This window comes from Rhineura floridana, chromosome 1 (assembly GCF_030035675.1).
Source record: "Rhineura floridana isolate rRhiFlo1 chromosome 1, rRhiFlo1.hap2, whole genome shotgun sequence".
In the NCBI taxonomy this organism is placed as follows: domain Eukaryota; kingdom Metazoa; phylum Chordata; class Lepidosauria; order Squamata; family Rhineuridae; genus Rhineura; species Rhineura floridana.
The window spans coordinates 150,825,672-150,846,544 of record NC_084480.1 but is presented as its reverse complement, the minus strand read 5'-3'; the positions used below and the strand labels follow the sequence as shown (position 1 = coordinate 150,846,544).

Here is a 20,873-nt window from a genome sequence, read left to right as displayed (position 1 = left end):
GTTGTACCAGCTTCACATGGTAGGGGTGCTGATAGAAATTAACATGCAACTTACTGAACCTAAGTGACAACTTCAGCATATGCCTTGTGCCCCACAGCTTTCCGATAGCCACAAGAGGTGCCATACACCCTCTCAATTTCACTGGACTGATTTATGCCCATTTGTAGCTTTGTTCAGTTACAGCAGATACCCAACTAACTTGACTAATCTTGTCAATGGATGTGTGTGTGCGTGCGCCAGTCAGATCACACCTGCAAAGTGTCCAAACCAGGGATTGGGCTCGTGGGAGTTGTAGTTCAAAAAAGTAACTTTTCCAAGCTCTGGATTCATGTGGTGGTGATGAAATGCCTTGTGCTACCGTTTTACTACAGTAAATTTGTTATTACTAGTTAATATACATTTGCCATTTATGAAGGAGTCGGAGTCGGACAGTAGAAAAATAGAGGAGTCGGAGTTGAAGGTCTGGCGTACCGACTCCACAGCCCTGGTTGAAACACTTTCACCAAATCAGTTCCAGATAGCTCTGTGAATTGTCCTCCCTACTGTGTCCATGTTAAATTGTGAGATTGTTCTTCATCGCTTAAAAGAAAAACCTTTTGTAAAACTTTCCTACCTGGTCCTATGAGGGGACTTTTACTCAAGCCTAGTGTTGTCTGCCTGGATTCTTTATGGAGGTTGCTGGTAAGAGACAGGCCTCCTGACTTCCCAGCTGCTCTGCTGCCTGAGTTTTTGGTCTGTTCTTGTCCTTCATTAGCATTCACAAATGGGACTGCCTCTCTTTATTAATATTTACAAAAGGCTTAGCTGAAGTGTAGGAAAAAAAGGTCCTTCAAGATCCAGTGACTGTATCTGTCCTATCAATCTATTCTATCATTTTTCTTTTCTGTGCTTGTGGGACTTGCTGCTGAAGTGAGACCTGACGTTTGGAGGAGATGGATACTGGATTCCCAGAAACACCTATCTTTCTGCTTCATTCAGTGACACCTGCACCACAGGCAGGCAGGAACCAACCACAAAGTCCAAATGCAGCATTTGCTCATCCACATATCTTTCTAGTTCAGCAACCTCAGGAGGCCATATCAGACGGGGGAGAGGGTCTCCTATCTGCCATAATTTCAGAAGCAAAGAAGAGGAGCATGCTTTTGCTGTCTCTTCTCTTTATTGCTGAAATTCCAGTATCCAAGATGTGTCTCACAGGGCCTTCTCAGGAAGGCTGCATTTGTATTCATTCTTCAGAATACAGGCTTGAAAAACTTAGGAATAAAGACGTCATCACTCCAAGGTTTACACCTGGTATGTAAGGATGCTTCACCTGCATTATGCAGCATATGTACCTTGTGCCAAAGTGCACATGTGTTTGATAGTGGGAGGGGTTTGCATTCATTTCATCATTCATGGGATTCACTAGGTCTTTGTTTGGTATTTCACTGTAAAACACTCCCTCCACACACACATTTTCCCTTTGTCTCTGTGCCATCAAGAACCTGTAAATGTGAATCTGTGACCCTTGCTCCATGCTTGTTGTGTCTGTGGTGTCTTGGGCTTGCAATAAAAAACTACTGTGACCAATATATCTTAAAACTTCATTGTGATTTCTTAAACGTGTTGCTGCTGGAAACCTTCGGACTAAAAATACAGGTCCTGGCCTGGGTCTCGTTGACTTCTCTCGCCTTATTCTAGCTAAGAGGGAGAACTTAAAACTATGTAACCTGAAATCATGAGTGATTTTAATTCTAGCTTGCATATGAAGCACAGCACCTCTACAGTGATTCAGCTATGGCACGACTGTCGGACGTTCATCAAGCCCAGAAGAACATCTGCTCCCACAACTAGATGCAAAGCCCACAGTATGGCTCATGAGAGGAACTTATCACAGGTTACAGCACTTCTTGCCCCTCTCCACTCACAGTGGCTTAGGCATACTAATCAACGATTATCCTAGAAACAATTGCTTCAACGACTAAAGGCTTTTGTGGATGTTGGAGATACTGAGGACATAAATAAATGGCTGAATGAAAGTAAGCATAACTGACAGGGTGAAAAGGCAAGGCTGTTGCTCAGTAGTACTGCATACAATCTGTCTGCAGATGGTTCCAGCGTCAATTCCCTGCGTTTCTTGTTGAAGGAACTGGGTAGCAGGTGATGTGAAAGACCCTGTAGAGTTGCAAGCGGTCAGTACAGACGGTACTGAACTCCACAGAGCTGGTGCCAGGCAGCTTCCTAGGTTCATAACACATTTGAATTTCAGAAAATAATCAAATGCCATTCATATGCAATTTTTATAGGAAGGCTCTCAGCGGTGCAGTCAACAGAGTGGTTTTCTGGAGCATTTTATAGTACTCTAATCACCACGTGGGATAAGCTATGGACCCAGCCCCTCTTGTGTTACTCAGATTGCCCCAGAATGCCTTCCATGCCACTGCTTATACATCTGCAACACTGTGCAATCTCTCACAAAGAACAATATGCTCTTCAGTGACTCACGGTAACAATTTCTCCAATCAATTACGTACATTACTAGTAGGACAATGGAAGAAACGGATGACAGAAAGTTATAGAGCAGCAACTATAAGTGAAGCTTCATCACTAATGTCTATTTTAATGCACATCGACATGTCCGGCATACCAGCAACCTACATAGGTCAAGTGCACATTAGATACACACTCATGTACATGAGGTGCACTGCACATGGAGATGATCGCTCTGTGTTGCTTTCTGAAGCATCAGGAATTGTGTTTGTGGTGTTGTCTTCTGTCCACCAGGCCTCCTGCATTCACCTTGAGGAAGCAGACACTCCCTGACTGTTGTGGTTTAGATGTCCCATTGTTCCTCAGAGCTCTCATAACTTAGAAGATGTGGGAACTGGTCCCAGCCATTTCTCTCCTGTGAAACGAATCAGGACCAAACAGCCAATCAGATTCAGAATACAGAAGGGGTCTTGAAAAAGCAATAAGTTAAACCACACATGAACTTGGTAACGTGAGATTCCATACAGGAAGCCACAGACCTGAACTTACAAGATCTGAACAGGGTGGTTCATGACAGATGCTCTTGGAGGTCGCTGATTCATAGGGTCGCCATAAGTCGTAATCGACTTGAAGGCACATAACAACAACAAGATAAAGGCAGCTCAGATTTTAATTAAGAAGCCCGGCCATTTCATGGGAAGTTAGACATGGGAGAGATGCTTAACTCTTCATAAGGCCAGTTAAGTTATTCCTAAACTACGCTTCTTCAACCTGCCGATAGAGGGTCACAAAACTGAATACTCCATAAATAATTCCCATAATTCCCATAATTCCCACAGCAGGGAGAATACTAGGCTAGCCTAGAACTCTTCTTCCACACATGCCAGTTTGTAGAACTTTTTACTAGATCAGAGCCTGAAGCCAGACCTGGAATTCATCAGTAAGTGAACTCTGCTAATCTGGGACAGTGCTTCTGCCTGCTGTTGACATAGGAAGTGTTAGGAGAGCAGCTCTTCCAATTTTCCTTAGAAACTGCTGAGCCTCCTTCCAGTTCTGCATACATCCCCAAATCAGCTGTAGCTGAAACACAGCTTCTGGAGGTGGGAACAGCACCAGCACAAACTAGCAGGCTGCTTACCCTCTCGCCCAAAACTAGAATCCAAAATAGCATCGATCAATCAGGTGATATACATGCAAGTGCAGAGTAGGGAACAACAGAGTCCGATTACTAGGTAGGCAATAGATGGACCAATTCTGGTGGGGATACTGAACTGGGAAACAAGTGTTGGGCTTTAGATTCTTTTTTTTAACAGAGGGACTTCTCCAGTCACAACATTCCAGCTACTTTGTTCAAGTGTCTCCAGCAAAGGGACAATGTAGAGAGTTTGTTGAAGTCAACAAGCTAAAGCTCCAGCTTTGCTTCACAGGAACTTAGCCAGACAGCTTGGCCCCCTCCACGTTTACTCAGAACTTAAGTCCCAGATAAGTATGCACAGAACTACAACCTTAACTACACATCCACTGAAACTCAATGGGACTTGCTACAAAGGATAAAGACTGACTAAAACCAATGACTAAAAAAAGCAATGGGGGCAATTTGGAAGAAAGAATATTCAATGCTCTATTCCCCATGGAATCCCAGTCATGTTTACTCTTGAAAGTACGTATCTGGTGTCCCTTGGAGAGGGGAGATGTCCTTTGGAGGAAAAAGCAGTCGGAAGGGTTAAGCTTTCTCCTCCCTCCCCTTCCCCAAGTACCAGAAGAGCAAAATCAGGGGGGAAATACGCAAAATAAGAAAGTTCCCTCTATTTGTACATGATTTATACAGAATTAAGACTTCCTTGGGGTAGAATTCAGATTGTCCAGGCAAGATTTATTTTACTAATTACTGTGTTCTTATGTATGCTCCTCCCTTTAGAGACGGCAGGATATAATAAACATACAAATCAATTTAACAGCAATAGGACCCATGGATAATAACAGTAACATCAAAAACCATTTCAGGCAGTGCAAAAGACACTTATATTAATGTTTGGGTTCTCCTGAATAATCTGAAAGTCTCTAGACAGAGCAAACAGCATGGAATGCAGCACTCTGTTAATAGCCCGAGCAATTCAAAATTGCTTCAAAAAAGTGGTCAAGATATTCCTCGCGGCATGCAAGTCCAACTTGGAATTTGGGACATTATTAAATGATACACAATGGCATTAAGAACACTCACCCAAGAGACTTCCCAGCAGTTCTAAACGATCTGAACCAAAGATAAGTTGAGGCTCATCATTAATGTGGGTGACAAAAGATGGCAACCCAAATACCTGAATCAAGACATACAACACAGGGACACAAAGAGGAAGTTCTGCTTCATCGATCCACTTTGATGCAATGTACATGAACCTGCAGAGTTCAAATGTGCAAGTTGGTCTTTGCATTTGGTGGTTGCAGATTTTACCTGAATTGGGTTCTTAAGAATGATGGAATATACACATGTGTTTTAAAAAATTAAATAAACACAGACTTTGATAAGCTGCCCGCTGAAAACTGAGTAGAAGTGGCTCACTTGTGCTTCCATGTCACCTCCATTCTGCTAGGATGTCTGAAAGCACCTCAAAAGGTGGGTGGAAAGCCTTGATCACCAGGGCATGCAGGAGGAGAGAGAAAGAGATTCAGGAACAACAGGCACAAAAGCAGGGGAATGAGGCAAAGAATTATGTGTGTGACTGTTAGGCAGACACTCACTTCTCTCCTGTTATTCCTGGTTGTGGGCCAGTTAGTACACGCATGCTCACCACTCGTATACTGTAGCAATGATATACATGTGCAAAATAAGCCATCAGATAGAACTTGCATATCATGCCAGTTTGGTTTTCCGAAGACTTCTGAAAACGATCTTCTTCCGGAGGGCCTTTGGGAGGGATTGAAGGTAGAGCCTGACACTGATTTTATGCCTTCTGCAGTAAATGTTACCTTTGTAGTCCCTTTAGTATATATATATGTGTGTGTGTATAGCATTTTATGTATTTTAATTGTATTTTATATATTTTAAATTTATTGTAATGTTTTTGTGATTTTACTGTTTACCATTTTATTATGTACATGTTTGATTTTATTTTTGCAAGCCGCCCTGAGTGCTGTATTATAGGGTAGAAGGGCGGGATAGAAATATTTTAAATAAATAAATAAATCCATGTCAATTCAAAACACAATCCTTTTCAAATGCACTAGTTCACATAGGCAAAACTCATCAAGTGTTGAATAATCATGTGACACAAACACACATGTATATATAAGAACCATCTCTATGACAGGAAATAATAGGGTCAATTCCCTGAGCAGCCACGCACATCATTTTCCTGGTTTATCTCTTCCCTTTCCCTAAATAGGCTTTATGTTGTCAGTGAAGAATCCATCTGCAGTGTTTCAGCAGTAGCAACAGCAGCAAGGGCCATGACGAATAAACAGGAAGATATCCAAACGCAAGCCAGGAGGCCCTCTTTGGACAGAAATCCAGGGCTGGATTCCAGAATGGCCAGTGGGGATCAGTCTAATTATGCTAGTTGTATCAGGACGCTCAGGGGTTAGGAACACAGGAAACTGTGTTATGCAGAGTTAGACCATTGCTCCGTCTAGTTCAGTATTGTCTACACTGACTAGCAGTGGGTCTCCAGGATTTCAGACCAGGGTCACTTCTGGCACTACCTGGAGATGCTGGGAACTGAACCTGGGACCTTCTGCATGCCACACAGATGTTCTACCACTGAGATATTGCCCTTCTCGCTATGGTTTGGGTTCCTGAGTACTTGATTCCCCAAGATGCCCTTCAGGAAAAATGGGCATGGAATGAAAGATGTACAGCTGTTCACAACGTAATTGCAGGGATGGGTAACCTGTAGTACACCAGATATGAACTATAATTCCCATCATCCCTCACCAGGCTGGCTGGCGCTGATGGGGGTTAAGGTCCAACAACATCTGGAGGCCACAGCTTCCCCATTCCTGGCGTAAAGTGATGCCAGTGTCTCACCCCGTATCTTACTGCTTCATCTGTTGCAGCTTTCAGGTGATTCTTCACCTCTGATGAGGTGCTCATTTCCAGAAGTTTCCGAGCTTTGTCTAAAGGTAACCCTGCTCTCTCGGTAGCCTGGAAAGAGACAGACGCAGAAAGCAGGAACTGTGGAGTAGCCAAGTAACTTGGTTAGACCTTCAAGAAGCTTTCAGCGCTGACCAGGAATTTAACTCACATGGGGTATTTTAAAGGGGAGTCCAGCAAATGAGTAAGTTAGCTTTGCTGGAAAGCAGGTGCAATCAGCAGGCAAGGGAGGTAGTGGCTGTAACCTAGCCAGGTGAGATGCATATACACAAAACAACTTACTCCTAGATTGTCAATATTAAGCTAGTCTGCATTCTGCTTGTTCTAGATCTGATGGCAGACATTTCACTTTTCCAAAGCAAGAGAGTGAAATGACTGCTGGTAAGCGTATAGTGACGAGGAAAGAGACGCATGGGAACACCTGTAGTTTACAGATCTTAAAATCTGCAAGGTGTATTCTCTCTCTGTTTATGAAGCTGTCTTATTCAGACATGTAGACCACATAGCAGGACATTCTGAATATCTGGGCACAGACATTTCACAAAGAATTGCAGGAAGTGGTCTAAAGTTACAACAAGCTGCTGCTGCTGTTGCTTCATTAACATCGACTGTGGTTTTTTAAAAAAGAAAAAACACCAGGAAAGCCCGACTAGATCCTCCAATGTATCCAAACTAGGAGGGGAATAAAAATCACAGACGTCTTCTTCTGGATATTTTCTCTCTAACTCAAACTACAAAGTTACCTGAAAAGCGCATCCCAGAGATCAAGAGTCATGAAATCAGAGATGGGAAGTATCCAAAGAACCTCCAGGCTAACCTTCTGTCCCAATGGAAGAATCATCCACCCGGAAGGTCTCCAGAGGCCAACCTACAGGATCTAGACCAATTATTTAACCTTGGGTCCCCAAATGTTGTTAGACTACAGCTTGCATAATCCCTGACCACTGCCCATGTTGGGTAGGGATGATGGACGCTGTAGTCCAACAATAACTGAGAACCCCAAGACTGAAGAACACTGATCTAGACCACTGTGCATCACAAAGCGTATGCAGGTGTACTGCAGAAGCAAGAGCAAAATAAACTTACTGCCAAAATACTCTCTGGCTGGGTAATGTCTTCATCCTGAAGAGACAAGGAATAAGCAGTTGGTTACAAATCTTCATGAACAAGAGAGTGAAAGTATCGAAAGTTATTACTTGGTTCTGCAAGAAGTAACACACATATACCAGAACACACATATACAAGGATGCAGTTTCATTCACTTTTATTATTATTATTGTTATTATTGTTGTTGTTTTGTTGTTGTTGTTGTTATTGTCGTCGTCGTCGGCATTATTATTATTATTATTATTATTATTATTATTATTATTATTATTATTAGTTGCCCATCTGGCTGGTTATCCAGCCACTCTGGGCAACGTACAAAATAAAATGTACAAATACATTAAACATTAAAAATCTGAAGCAATAATAGTAAAACCTAGCCCACCCCAAAAGGCTGCATAAAGAGCCAGGTCTTCAAGGCTCGGCGGAAACTCATCATAGAAGGGGCAACGAGTGCCACAGATTCCACAACTCCCATCATCCATGACCATTGGCCATGCTGGCTGGGGTGATGGGAGCTTGAGTCCAAAAGCATCTGGATGGCCACAGGTTACTCATCTCTGGCCCAAATGGAAGTGGGTGTCAAGAATGAAAGTTCACTTAATCTAAGTTACTGCTACAATAATTACACTGAAATGATGAGTGATAGGAGTGAAGCATGGTCTGGAATTCAAGAAGAAGGCCCTAGAAGTGATATTGACCTCTTATTTCACCCAGGTCAGGCCTGTGCAACTTGTGACCAACAAAGCAGAACACAGCTCACCACAGCCCATGTATTGTGGCCCTCCAGGTGCCACAATACTGTCCTTGTGGGACAGTAATTCAGGAGACTGAAGGAGTCCTTGGAGAGCCACCACAGAGTGCTGCATCTGGCTTGGTGGGGTGATAATTTTGCACGTCTGGCCCAGGTCATTTCAACTTTCTTGCCTAAGCACCCAGAAAAAATAATTTTGATGGGCATAGAAACTTCTGGAGAGATTCAAGAGTACTAGAATACTCACCCGGGACCAAATGCGCATCCAAAGTTCTCTAGACACAGATTCCAGAAACTGTGGCTCTGTTATATCCACAGCTGTGACAAAACGCATAGCTGGCAGACTGCCTGTATTGGGTAAAGGCACAGAAAAAGCATCTGCCTGAATGTCACTGAGGAAAAACTCCATTGCTACAAAACATCAAAGAAGATTTGGCTGCTGTCAAAGAAGAGGAGGTCAACTCCAACGCTGCAAACTCTTATTAGGAACTTGAACATTGGCCTTGTGGTCACTAAGGGATTGGCTTACATATAAATGATACACACTTGTCTAGAGAGCTCCATTTTAGTGTTGTGGTCTCACCTGGAGTTGGGTCTCCCATGGACTCTTTCTGTAGCCACAGGCAAAGCTTCTTACTTTTTCTCTGTAAATTGGGTGCAGTAGTGATGTTTGGGGACACTGTGAGAGCTAATGTACTACAGGCAGTAAAACACGTTCTAAATTTAAAAACATGGTTGTGGTTACTTTTTTCAACACAACTAAGTAGGAACCCTTTTAAGGGAAAGAAGTATTCATCCTCTACTCGATTATTCTCCACCGTCCTCTGTGCTAATGTTTCACAAACAATAGGAAAACATGAAAGACACCTTGTCACTTCATTCACTTGCGGGGGGGGGGGGAGGGGACATGTGGGTGACGACTGATATTTACCCTGATCTGCTGCTCTAGCAGGTGACATCATCACCTTCTACTCTGAAAAAGGTCTCAGAGCGGTGCTCCCCCACGTTCCCCCTCCACTACACTAACTGTTACTACAAATCAAGGGAAGGGCCGAGAATACCCTTTCAGTGCCATAGAGACCAGCTCTTCTAAAAGACTGGATTGTCCCCACTAAATATCTTCCTTTTCTTACCCTTTTCAAGAACAGTCCCGAAAAAATCCTTCATGAGACAGATTGGCACTTGGTAGAATTTTGCCACTCGCATGAGGTCCTTTGACATGTACTGCCCTTTCTTGGGCACCATTGCTGGGGTCTGGTTACCTGTTGCAAAGGATAAGAAGATTTCAGAGTAGGGATGGGATCCGTTGACTGCTGCCGCTTCGAAAGCATTCTGCCAACTTAAGAGGCTGGTATCAATTCGAGTTCCTTCTTTGTCTGCTATCCGCTGCTTTTACCAATCTGTTTTCTCCTCCCCAAAAATATTAATATCAATGTTTTTTAATTAAATATCAATAAGTGAAAGTAAATACCAATAAAATTATTGTTGTTCATATCAATATGGGGTAGAGGCAATTTTTAAAAAAATCCATTTTCAAAAACAGCCGCAGAAAATAGCTACATAGAACTCCAATCCACAATAGTGGACAATAAGCAGATTAACAGAAGATTTGGTACCAAATCCGAATTAGGCGGAATTCTACCACATCCCTATTTCAGAGAAAGGCAGATACTACATCTTACCACCTCTCATCTTTCCATCAAGACAAGGGAGCTGATCCTCTATCCCTGACATAGAGAATTCCAGGCCTCTAGCACTAAATGCAGTTTTGTCGGAGACACAAAGTTATGGCAGTTTGTTCCAAGTACCATCTGAGTTCCTGGTGATTATTAAAATATGCCTTTGTTTTGTTTAACGTTAATGAAGTCCATCAAGATCAGCCTATACAGTATAGTCAAATGACATTGCTATTTGAATCACAAAGCTGAAAGTGACCTTGGTCATCCAGTCTAATCCTTCCTCAATGCAGGATCTGCAGTGCAGGATACAACAACGGCATCCTTGATAAAAATGAGAATAAGCAATAATAATAATATGAAAACAAATACTGTGTGGGGGAGAATCTGAATTTCCAGCCCTCAATGACAATACCCTTTTCCCAGGGTAAGTCAGCATCCAAAGTAGTACACAAGAAACAGCCTTGTATGGAATGCTTCACCTATCTCCTATGCTCCATGCTTACCAAGCCTTCACATGCCCTTGATCACACACAGTGTAACCACAGAGGGTGATATTTCAAGATCTTTGGCCCAGAATCGTGGCACGCCCCAGATAAATTGCATTGTACTCTATTACTTCCAATTATTTGGAAGAACTACCGAGACCCAATTTGGGTTCCAAAGAAACACCAAAATGACATTGAGGAGTAAAATGACTGTGAGGTTTGACTTGTCAAAATACAGTATTTAAGCGGAGAAAAATTGTTAGTTGCGAGTAAAATTGTATACAGGCCTCACCAAACCACTTCGCCTGGAACAACAACTTACACATGATAGAGACAGACACAGACCAAATAGGGGCAGTTATCCTTGCCATATAAGGGGGGGGAGTGTGGTCCTAGGGATCCAGCAGTCTGGAATGGAGGCCTAGAAACACCAGGAAATGCTCATGTGCCAATGAAACAGGTTTCCGCCGTGTCAGGGCAGAAAGGACAGTGAAATGGAGGAGATAAGAAAGGGTGAAAGCACGAATAGTTACCTGTCCCAAGGAGGACAAAAGAATAAAGAGAGAGTTTCCTGAGGTTCACTGCAACCTGAGGGTCTGGGGTCAGGGCTGTGGACCAAGGTTCTCACAGCACTTGGGTATGAATTCTTGGGTGGCTAGTCCACCTTGAGATCCTAGATAGCTCCTGCTATCTGGGACCATCTAGGGAAGACTATGATGGGAGGACTGAAGGTAGTGAAGCTTTCGTAAGTCTCCCTTCAACCCCACACCAGTGAAGTGTTCCAAGCAAGCAACCTGGATTCCTTAGAACCCTACCAACATGACTCCAAAAAGCAGAAGAATTCCCTTAAGGAAAACATGTTGCTTCATGTTCCCCCAAGGCTCCTGATTAACCCAAAGGAACCAATGAACACAAAAAGAAGGCAAGGGAACTGAGTAGAAGAGGCAAGGAATGGAGCCTACTGGGGTTGGAGCAACCCAACTACAGAGGTCCCAAAGGACTGAACCTTCACTTTAGAGTGAAGCTAAAGGAGCCAATGAGTGAAAAGTCATGCTTGGGGTGCCAGCCAAAGTGGTCCCTGGGTAACACACTCTACTGTAGGTTGAGGTTGAGGATCACTCTGAAGCAGGATCCTTTGGCATACAGCCATTGCTGGACACAGTCTCCAGGCATATGCCTAATCGTTTGCACACCCTTTCCCAGCATGGGACCCTCCACATGCTTTGGATGACCACTCCCGTCAGTCGCAGCCAACACCCTGTGCTGTGGAATCCTCTCCCCATACAGGTGTGTCAGGCACCTTCATGATTTGGTTTTCATCTACATGTGTTATATATTTTAGAACCCACCTTATTCTCTAGACTGCAGTTTATTTAAATTAATTTCAATATTGTATTTTTAAATTGTAACCCTCCCTGGGACCTCATGGTGAAGGGCTGGTGAGAAAACGAATAACTTATAATGATAATGTGCTGGTGGGGCTGATGGGAGTTGAAGTCCAAAGATCTGGTGAGCACCAGCTGGCAGCGGCTACTTCAGTTGAACCCAGTTCTATTAGTCAGCACTTACCAGTCGCCTTCATGATGCCTCCAAGGAACACCGGCTGAAAACGCAGCTCCATGTTCCAGATGGGACGGTACCGGCAGAGAACCTACATCAGTGAGGAAAACGAATTGATGATCAGCAGCAGCTTCACATTCATATGGAGAGAACAAAAGGGGAGATCTGGAGCTAGCAGCCAGGAAACAGAAGGCAACTTTTGCAAGGCAGTTTTAAAAACAGTGTCTGTGTTAGTCAGCAAAGGGTAAGAGAGACCTATCACATGCACATGCGGCACTAGAGAAACAAGCGTACCACATGGCAAGTGCTTTGACAGGGAACAACCTACTTCATCAGCTGCAAGAGATGGAATAAGAATGTGACATGTACAGACAGCTGGGTTGGGATAAAACCAGGTGAATGCCAAAAAAACAGGAGGAATGTAAGGACACAGGTTTGCTAGAGCTGTAAACACGACTCTGCATTTGAACCTTGGCTGTCAATGCACACTGCTGTGGAGTTCCACTCTGGGATGGGTAAGAGTTGGGAAGGGTAGGGAAACTACCTAACCTTGTCAAACAAGTGGCAGGATCAACCAACATCCACATTCCTTTGGAGATTAGTCACATAGACCTGCCTCACATTGGGGGAAAACTAACACCCAACATGCTTCTTGTAACTTAGGCGTATGTCAGTGTATCAAGCCACTGGGACTGTTTAAGTTGCCAAAGCCAGCCAGCTTTGAACACTGCTTCTGAACTCTAGAAGTTTCTGTGCTTAAGGCAAAGACAACCAGCCCCCCACAAACAATTAAAAAGCAAACAAAAACCAATTGGAGATTGTAGAGATACGATATAAATACGTAAAAAACAGATTTAGATGGGTAAGAGGCAAAAGTGACAATAGGTAAAAGTTGAGATCAGAGCTCAGGAAGTTAGATCCCAAAGTCTTGACAAGTTCATTTCTTTTTGGAGGCAAATTCATGGCAAAAACCTGTGATGTAAAAAGTGGGAGTTTCTTTTGAAAAATCTGGAACTGCTTTTACACTGGACATTTTACAGGGCACCTTTCTTCTGTTGTCAGACCTTGTTAATCTGAAGTTCACCAGTTTCATAAGATCCTGATGGTTCTCTGCTCAACAGAATCATGAACAGAAGGGCCAATCTTTAGGGCAGGAAGATACCAAACTTTGGGAATGATCTATTCTGAGTAAAGGTCTTTCAAGCCTGACTGATTTCAATGGGAGGAGTTTAAATACATGGTTAACTATCTACTGAAGCCCATGGAATAAGAAACGGCTTTAACTTAATCTCATATAATAAAGTTAAAATGGGATCTCAAGAGCTAGCTTGATAATTGGAGAGGTTGCACACAGTTGTACTGGAGGACGAACTCAGCCCCAGGAGTTGGCAGAAGCTAGGGAGTTACATTAGATGAGCAAAAAGGTGATCAGCTTTCTGTTGGGAACAAATACCATCTTGTGTAAACCCTTGCACCACTCGCATACTTATGCTTGCTGCAATACATCAGTGGTTTATGCCGAGACAAACACAAAGGAATATGCACATAGGAAAGCCAAACCCTTTGACGTCCTTGCAGGTAAATGAATTCAGGGCTTGCTATAGAATGAGGGTCTAATTCTATACTTGGAAATCAAAAGCCACACAAGTCAAAGGACCAAAACATAACACGCCCTTAGCAGGAAGGGCAGAAGTACGGTGGGAACTGAAAAGGTCTTTACCATAGGCCCCCAATTCAATCCCAGAAAGCCTAGGAACATGTAAAGAAATGAGAAAAGCATGCCTTACCACATGTACAGAGTGTTTCTCCTTGCTAACAAGCAATCCTACAAACCTCTTATTACCGATAAATGAGATTGGCTAAAGTAGGATATGCAACTTCCACTGAGAAATATATAAACACTGTGTATGGAAACAATACTATAATGCTGTGGGCCAAACTAGTTTTGATATACATGTGTAGATGGGAAGAGTAAATTAGGGCTGAAATACTGTGGACATTTCTGAGTAAATATGAATAAGATTGAGCAGCACATCCTAATTTAAACTGGAGAAACAGAACTGGGAGGGGGTGAACTCTAGGTCCTATGGATTACATCATTCTGCCTCTGGGCACTGGTAATAGCTCTATGCGGATGTTCAGATGTGTATTCACTGATTTTCTGAAGTTCTAAAATGAGCAGGGAGCCTTTTGAGTACAGAAGACTCCCCACTTCAGAGGGTCACCTTCCAGAAGTAGAAAGTTGACCTGAAAGGGAATGGGGGGACGGCACACAGCTAGCGCACTCATCCATGTGCGCTCCCCCCATTCCCAATATGTTAAGTAAACATGCTTTTGAACACCTGCATATGGCTCAATGAAATGTTACCTTTAGATAGAAAATATGGGTGTACTTTGTTTACATTAAGTGAACAGGCAAGCCGACTGAAAAATCCACTTCCATGCGGTTTGGCAGCACTTTTTCATCATTCATTCATAATAATTTTTACTTCCCTACAATCTACAATGCTAAAATAATACAGCCGTGCATTTCCCCTCTTACAGCAACACACTCCATATTCATAAATATCCCTAGTATTCAGAAATTCAGAACTGAATAGTGAGCTCCACTTCTGAGATAACAGATACACCATTGTGCCACTCAAACTATGGGCACTTCCAGACTGTCACTATTGTATGGGTGGAATTCAACTGCAGATCAGCAAATTAAAAGTTAAACTGGCACGCTTGCGCAACAACCCTCCTGCCTCGCAACCAGACTTTTTGTAGCAAGAAAAGCAACGAGAAAATACTTGGAAAAGTGCAGAATAACAATTTGTTGACACAACGCCACCTAACCTCCCCACAAACAAATCCAATAAACACTCAGAGAACCAAAGCAGTCTAACTACCCTGAAAACCTCATGCAAAACAAATCAGGATGAATGCTCAATAAACACGCCATTTGGAAGTGACCGATGTGCAGCCTGGCAGAAGGTTAGTTTCTTTTCCTAAGATATACACAATCTGTGGATATAATGAGCAAGTTACAGCTGGAAAGTTGCAACATTTTCAGCAGCAACAGTAAACAGGGCAAAGTCGTGGAAAGGCTGAGGCTACCAGAGCTGCTTCCACTTGAGCTCTTTCCTTTAAAATTACCATTCTTTCTTCAGTCACTTTTACAAAGCATTCAGAAAATGTCAGAATTATTGCAACCCAGGGATTTCTGTGCTATTTGCCCGTGGTTTGTCAGATTTGATTTGTGTCAAATTTTTCAGTGAAAGTGAACTGCAGCTCCAGTTTGTTCAGCACAGACAAGGAAAGTGCTCCTGAGGCTAATTAAATGATGTCTATTTATAAATCCACACACTTTGTGTCGATTGTGGCTATGGAATTGAATAGTAATGAATAGCCTATATTTGCTCTCTGAATAGCCTGTCTAAAATGTCCCAATATCATTTAGCACTAAATGATAAATAAAAATAACAATAAGGAAATGAAATCAGCAATTAAAGCCTTCTCCCTCCATGGGAATAGAAACTGAGGCCGCTTCTAGAGAACCTGCTTATTGAGCACTCGTCCTGATTTGTTTGTGCTGAAATTAGACAACGTTGCTGTGTCAAGCAAGTGTTAAGCCACACTTTCCAGTGAATATTCCCACCATTTTCCTTCTTGCAAAAAGCCCGATCTTTTTGGGAAGGGGGGTTGTTTCCCAAGAGCACCAAATCACTTTTCATTGCACACCCTGAATTTGCTTGTACGCGACTGAATCTAGCACAAAAACAGTGACAATCGGGAAGCGCCCCGACCAGTAAGTGTAGTGGCAAATTCAGAAGTACAGTGTCCCTTCATGTTAGTCACAGCAATGCCCCCTCCCCTGCTTTTTGCTGCAGGGTTGAGTATGAGATCCTTGCAAATGCCTTTTCCCATAACAACTGACATCCCTAGGAGCCAATAAGCATGAAAGAGGAGAATGTTAGCTACTGAGAAGAGTCTTCTCAGTGGCTGACTTTCACTCTGATTGGCACCAATCAGCTGGAAAGGACAAAGAAGCATGTTAGAGGACTCTTCTCAGTGTCTAACATACTCCTCTTCATGCTGATTGGCTCATAGGATGCTGGAGACATTGGGATCCTCCTGGTACCCTGCTTCCAAAAAAGGGATCTAAAAACCCCTTAGACCCTGGACGACTACACCCCTGGCCCCCAAACTGGGACAATTAAGAAACTATTAATCATTAACCCCTCAGCCACCGTCAATACAGGAAGCAATGAAACGGACAGACTAGCAAATGGCACATTATAAGCAGGTGACACTGGAAACGACCTTTGCTGATCGAGGCTTATTGGAAAGTGAACATTACAGAAAGAGCTTGGCTCTAGGGACTGGCTAACGTGTGCTAAGTGATGTGTGGAACTTCTATTTTAATCCCACTTCCAATTAATCCTGGAAAAGGGGTATAGCATGGGAACAACTCTGAAGGAGTCCATTAGGCAAAGGCTGCCTGCCCTTTATGTTTTCCAGTTGCTTCAAAAAAATGGAAATGGATTGCCTTCAAGTCGATCCTGACTTATGGCGACCCTATGAATAGGGTGTTCATGGTAAGTGGTATTCAGAGGAGGTTTCCCATTGCCTCCCTCTGAGGCTAGTCCTCCCCAGCTGGCTAGGGCCTGCTCAGCTTGCCACAGCTGCACAAGCCAGCCCTTTCCTGTCCTCAACTGCCAGCTGGGGGGCAATTGGGCTCCTTGGGACTATGCAGCTTGCCCACGGCTGCACAGGTGGCAGGGCACATAACCCCTGAGCCACTCCCTGTGGGGGTGATCTTCAGCTGGCCCTTGACACCCAGGAGACACGAGCGGGGATTTGAACCCACAGACTCTGGACTCCCAGCCAGGCTCTCCTCCCCACTGTGCTATACCAGCTGCAGTTGCTTCAAACTTTCATACAAATAACTGGGAACTAGTATCCAACTCCAGCACGGACAGGCCCCACCTGCACTATACATTTAAAGCAGTGTCATACCACTTCAACAATCATGTCTGAGTTCCCTGGAAAGAGGGCTTGGTCGTTAAACCACTTTGAGAATTGTAGCTCTGTGAGGGGAACAGATTCTCAGCACCCTTCACAACCTACCCCTCCCAAGATTTTTTTTGGGGGGAAGCCATGGCTGTTTCAAGTGGCAGGACACTGCTTTAAATGTACAGCACAGATGGGGCCTCATTACGGTAACCCCTAAGGGTTGCACCCAGAAGACCCATGAGCTTTGCCTCTTCTCTTTGGAACTCCTAAAGTGTTCTTAACTGGAAACTGAAACAAAAAAGCAGTGCCACCCAAAGAACTGCTGAGTCCCTTCTGTTTCCAATGTTTAGAGGTGGGTGTGGATTCCTATGTAATCAAAACTGCACCATCCACACGCAAGAGGGGGGTATCAGCAGGCTGGGGTGAAGGTTCAGAGAAGTACAAAGAGGGCGAGAAACAAAACTCCCAAAATAGCATGATGAGGGCTGCGTCTATTCAGCGGCCACAGAATACTGTCTGATCTCTCGTATGTGCGTAGGCGAGCGCACGTACATACACACGGCTACCACGGGTGTGTGTGTGGGGGAGATAATGGAAAACTGGGAGGCGGGAGAACCGAATGTAGTATCCTGGCCCACGGATTGCCTGGAAGAGCAAACAGGAGCACCAATGTGCTGCTGCCAGTCCCCGCTGTTCAATGCTGTTACTGAGTTAAGCTGACAGGCGTTCCGATTATGTTGTGTGAAACTGTCATACTCTGGACGAAGGGCCAGTTCTGCAAAAAAAACCCAACAGGATCTGACGATCTAAGGCTACAGTTCCATGCCTGCATTCAGCAGGGGTTGGGAGTCAGGGGACAGGCTCCTCCCTCACTCACGCAACCTTGCATAAGAAGAAAGGGTAAAGCTGCAACATTTCTAATCTTACTAAACATGGAATGGAAATAAGTAAATCCCACCGAATTCGTACTTTTGAGTAGAGAAGGTTGTGCTTGAATTATTTTAGACGGGTGGGTTGCCCTTGGGAGCTTGCTTGGGGCTGCATCGGTGCTACTCTTTGACTTGGGGGATAGTTTCCACTCCCTACTTCTCCCTTAAACCCTTTCCCATCGTTTTTACCTCAAATCCAAACCAGGAATACGGAGACACCACATCGTAGAAAAGATCCACCACTTTCTTGTGGCTCCCCAAACCTTGGCGTGCTGCCGCCACCATAGACCTCCTTGGGTTGGCTAAGCCACAGAGAAGCGATCTGCGCGCTTGCAGTAGAAAAGTCATCCTGAGGCGGTGGGAAGCGAGGGCTGGGGCAGAACACAGGCCAACAAAAACACGCGAGGACTTTACTCGCCGGCGTGGAGCCTTCGGAGGCCTCTGGCCTTTCCCCTTCCGTTTGTGTTCCGCCCCTGAATCACATGAAAGGGAGTAAGCCGATGAAGCCTGCTCGCTGCTGACCCCCAGTGGCAACTCGTTTCGCTCATTTTTCAGGCGTTCATTCTCGATGTATGCAGATATACTCAGTGTGGTGCCCAGAAACGTTGTCGATTCTACACCGATTTGTGAGCTGCTTTCCAAGGCTTCAGATGGGAGTTTCCCCCCACCCTTCCTAGAGAGACCTGGGACCTTTTGCACGCTAGGTAGATGCTCTGCCATTGAGCTCGGGCCCTTGCATAGTCCTCAAATAAGCTTTTTCTTACTGCATACAGTAGTGTAGTGGCAAATTCAGAAGTGCAGAGTCCCTTCATATTAGTCACAGCCACGCTCCTCCTTTTCCTTTTTTTTTTTTGCTGCTGGGTTGAGAATGAGATCCTTGTTAATTCGTTCTCCCACAACATATATATGCCTAAGAGCTAATAAGTACAAAAAGGGAGAGTGTTAGCTGCTGAGAAGAGTCTTCTCAGTAGCCAGCTCACCTCCTTTCACTCTGATTGGCTCCAATCAGCAGGAAAGGACAAGGAAGCATGCTAGAAGACTCTTCTCAGTGGCTAACACACTCTCCTTACATGCTGATTGTCTCATAGGATGCTAGAGTCATAAGACTGAGGGGAGATATGATACCACTCTTCAAGTACATGAAAGGCTGTCACACAGAGGAGGGCCAGGATCTCTTCTTGGTTGTCTCAGAGTGCAGGACATGGAATAGTGGGCTCAAGTGGCAGGAAGCCAGATTTCAACTGAACTTCAGGAAAAACTTCCTAACTGTTAGAGCCATGTGACAATGGAACCAATTACCTAGGGAGGTAGTGAGCTCTCCAACACTGGAAGCATTCAAGAGGCAGCTGGACAGCCATCTGTCAGGAATGCTTTGATTTAGATCCCTGCATTGAGCAGGGGGTTGGACTTTTTATTTATTTTATTTTATTTAATTACGTTTCTAGACCGCCCTATAGCAGAAAGCTCTCAGGGCGGTGTACAACAAATAAAATCACAATTAAAATAAAAGACTTGATAGCCTTCTAGGCCCCTTCCAACTCTACGATTCTAGGATTCTATGACCCTGCTGGGACCCTACTCCCAAAAAAGCAAGGGGTCTAAGACCCCCCCCCCAGACCCTGGACGACTACACCCCTGACTGCATAACAGATTAAAGTGGCTCTAATAGGAACAAAGGAAGCAATTTTATCAGACCTTTGGCTCATCTAACTCAGTACGGCTGGCAGCACCTCTCCAGGGTTTTAGACAGGGCTCTAAAGAGCTCTTCTGGGATCCTAAATCTTGTGATTTGCTCTGTGTAGGTGAAAACTAAATGCCAAAATTTCCCAATTATATCACAGCTCCCAAGATATGAAAGTACTTGGCATGTGGGTCTTCATACCACCAAAGATTAACCTGAATCAGGTTATAGATCAGTTTTAATTTGCATAAAGTAACATAACAAGTCGGCCATCTTATGTACACATACATACACATTAGGGTTGCCAGGTCCATGGCTGAGACTGATCCTGTATCTTTAGGAGAAGAGAAAGTCAGCCAAGTGCAGGTGTTCTTGCAACCCTGTAATAGGAAAAACCACAAGGTGGAATTCTCCCTTTCCATAGCACAACTTTTAAAGATACAGAAGACCTCTTGGAGGCCAGTTACAGACCCATTAGTTTGCTGAATATTATCAGCAAGCTATATGCGAGACACCTATTTATAAAACTACAAAGCTGGCTGGAACAGGAAAACATCTTGGAAGAGGAACAAGCCGGGTTCAGAGCGAATCGCTCTACTATGGATCATGGTCTTGTTCTACAGCATCTTGTGGAAAAATACACCATCAAATCGGGGGGGGGGGGGGTCCTCTACGCAGCCTTTATTGACTTTAAGTCAGCATTCGACCTCACACCAAGGGACAGGCTCTGGGAAAAACTTGAGTCTGCTAATATTGACAGACGTCTCCTAGCACTTATACGCTGTGTATATCAGAACACCCAAGTTCGTATAAGATGCAACAACACTGGCAACCTGTCCAGGCCCATTGCTACTTCTAAGGAAGTTAAGCAGGGCTGTAGTTTAGCCCCTACACTGTTCAACCTTGATATTAACTCCCTGATCAAAAGGCTGGCGCTGGTCCCCTCCCATCACCCCACCCTGTCAAACAGGCCCTTATCTATTCTTCTCTACGCAGATGACACAGTACTCTTATCTCTTACAAGTACTGGTCTGCGATGCTTGCTCAGGGCCCTTGTCAGCTACTGTAACAAAGAGCTGCTGGTTATTAACCATGATAAATCAAAGGTTGTAGTGTTTACCAGGAAG

At 44.1% G+C, this 20,873-nt stretch overlaps 2 protein-coding genes across 4 annotated transcripts in view; one reads left to right on the top strand and one right to left on the bottom strand.

The window, feature by feature from the left end:
• Positions 1–2,573: 2,573 nt before the first annotated feature.
• Positions 2,574–18,785, bottom strand: LOC133389645 (glutathione S-transferase kappa 1-like). Of its 3 annotated transcripts, none has more exons than XM_061637682.1 (8): positions 18,255–18,785; positions 12,148–12,229; positions 9,548–9,676; positions 8,662–8,762; positions 7,643–7,678; positions 6,491–6,607; positions 4,785–4,863; positions 2,574–2,884 (listed from the first exon to the last, which is right to left on the bottom strand). In XM_061637682.1, the coding sequence occupies exons 1-7, from the start codon at positions 18,783–18,785 to the stop codon at positions 4,831–4,833; spliced, it is 1,029 nt and encodes a 342-aa protein (XP_061493666.1). In that variant the 3' UTR covers positions 2,574–2,884; positions 4,785–4,830. The 3 variants fall into 3 exon arrangements, with proteins under 3 accessions (XP_061493666.1, XP_061493665.1, XP_061493667.1); XM_061637681.1 differs by lacking the exon at positions 4,785–4,863 and adding an exon at positions 4,691–4,784; XM_061637683.1 differs by lacking the exons at positions 4,785–4,863; positions 6,491–6,607 and adding an exon at positions 4,691–4,784.
• The window catches only part of KEL (Kell metallo-endopeptidase (Kell blood group)), a 101,509-nt gene continuing 95,656 nt past the window's right edge, over positions 15,021–20,873 (top strand). The window contains exon 1 of the mRNA XM_061637619.1: positions 15,021–15,114. The gene's annotated coding sequence lies outside the window, so the exon portion shown is untranslated. The remainder of the gene's footprint in view (positions 15,115–20,873) is intronic.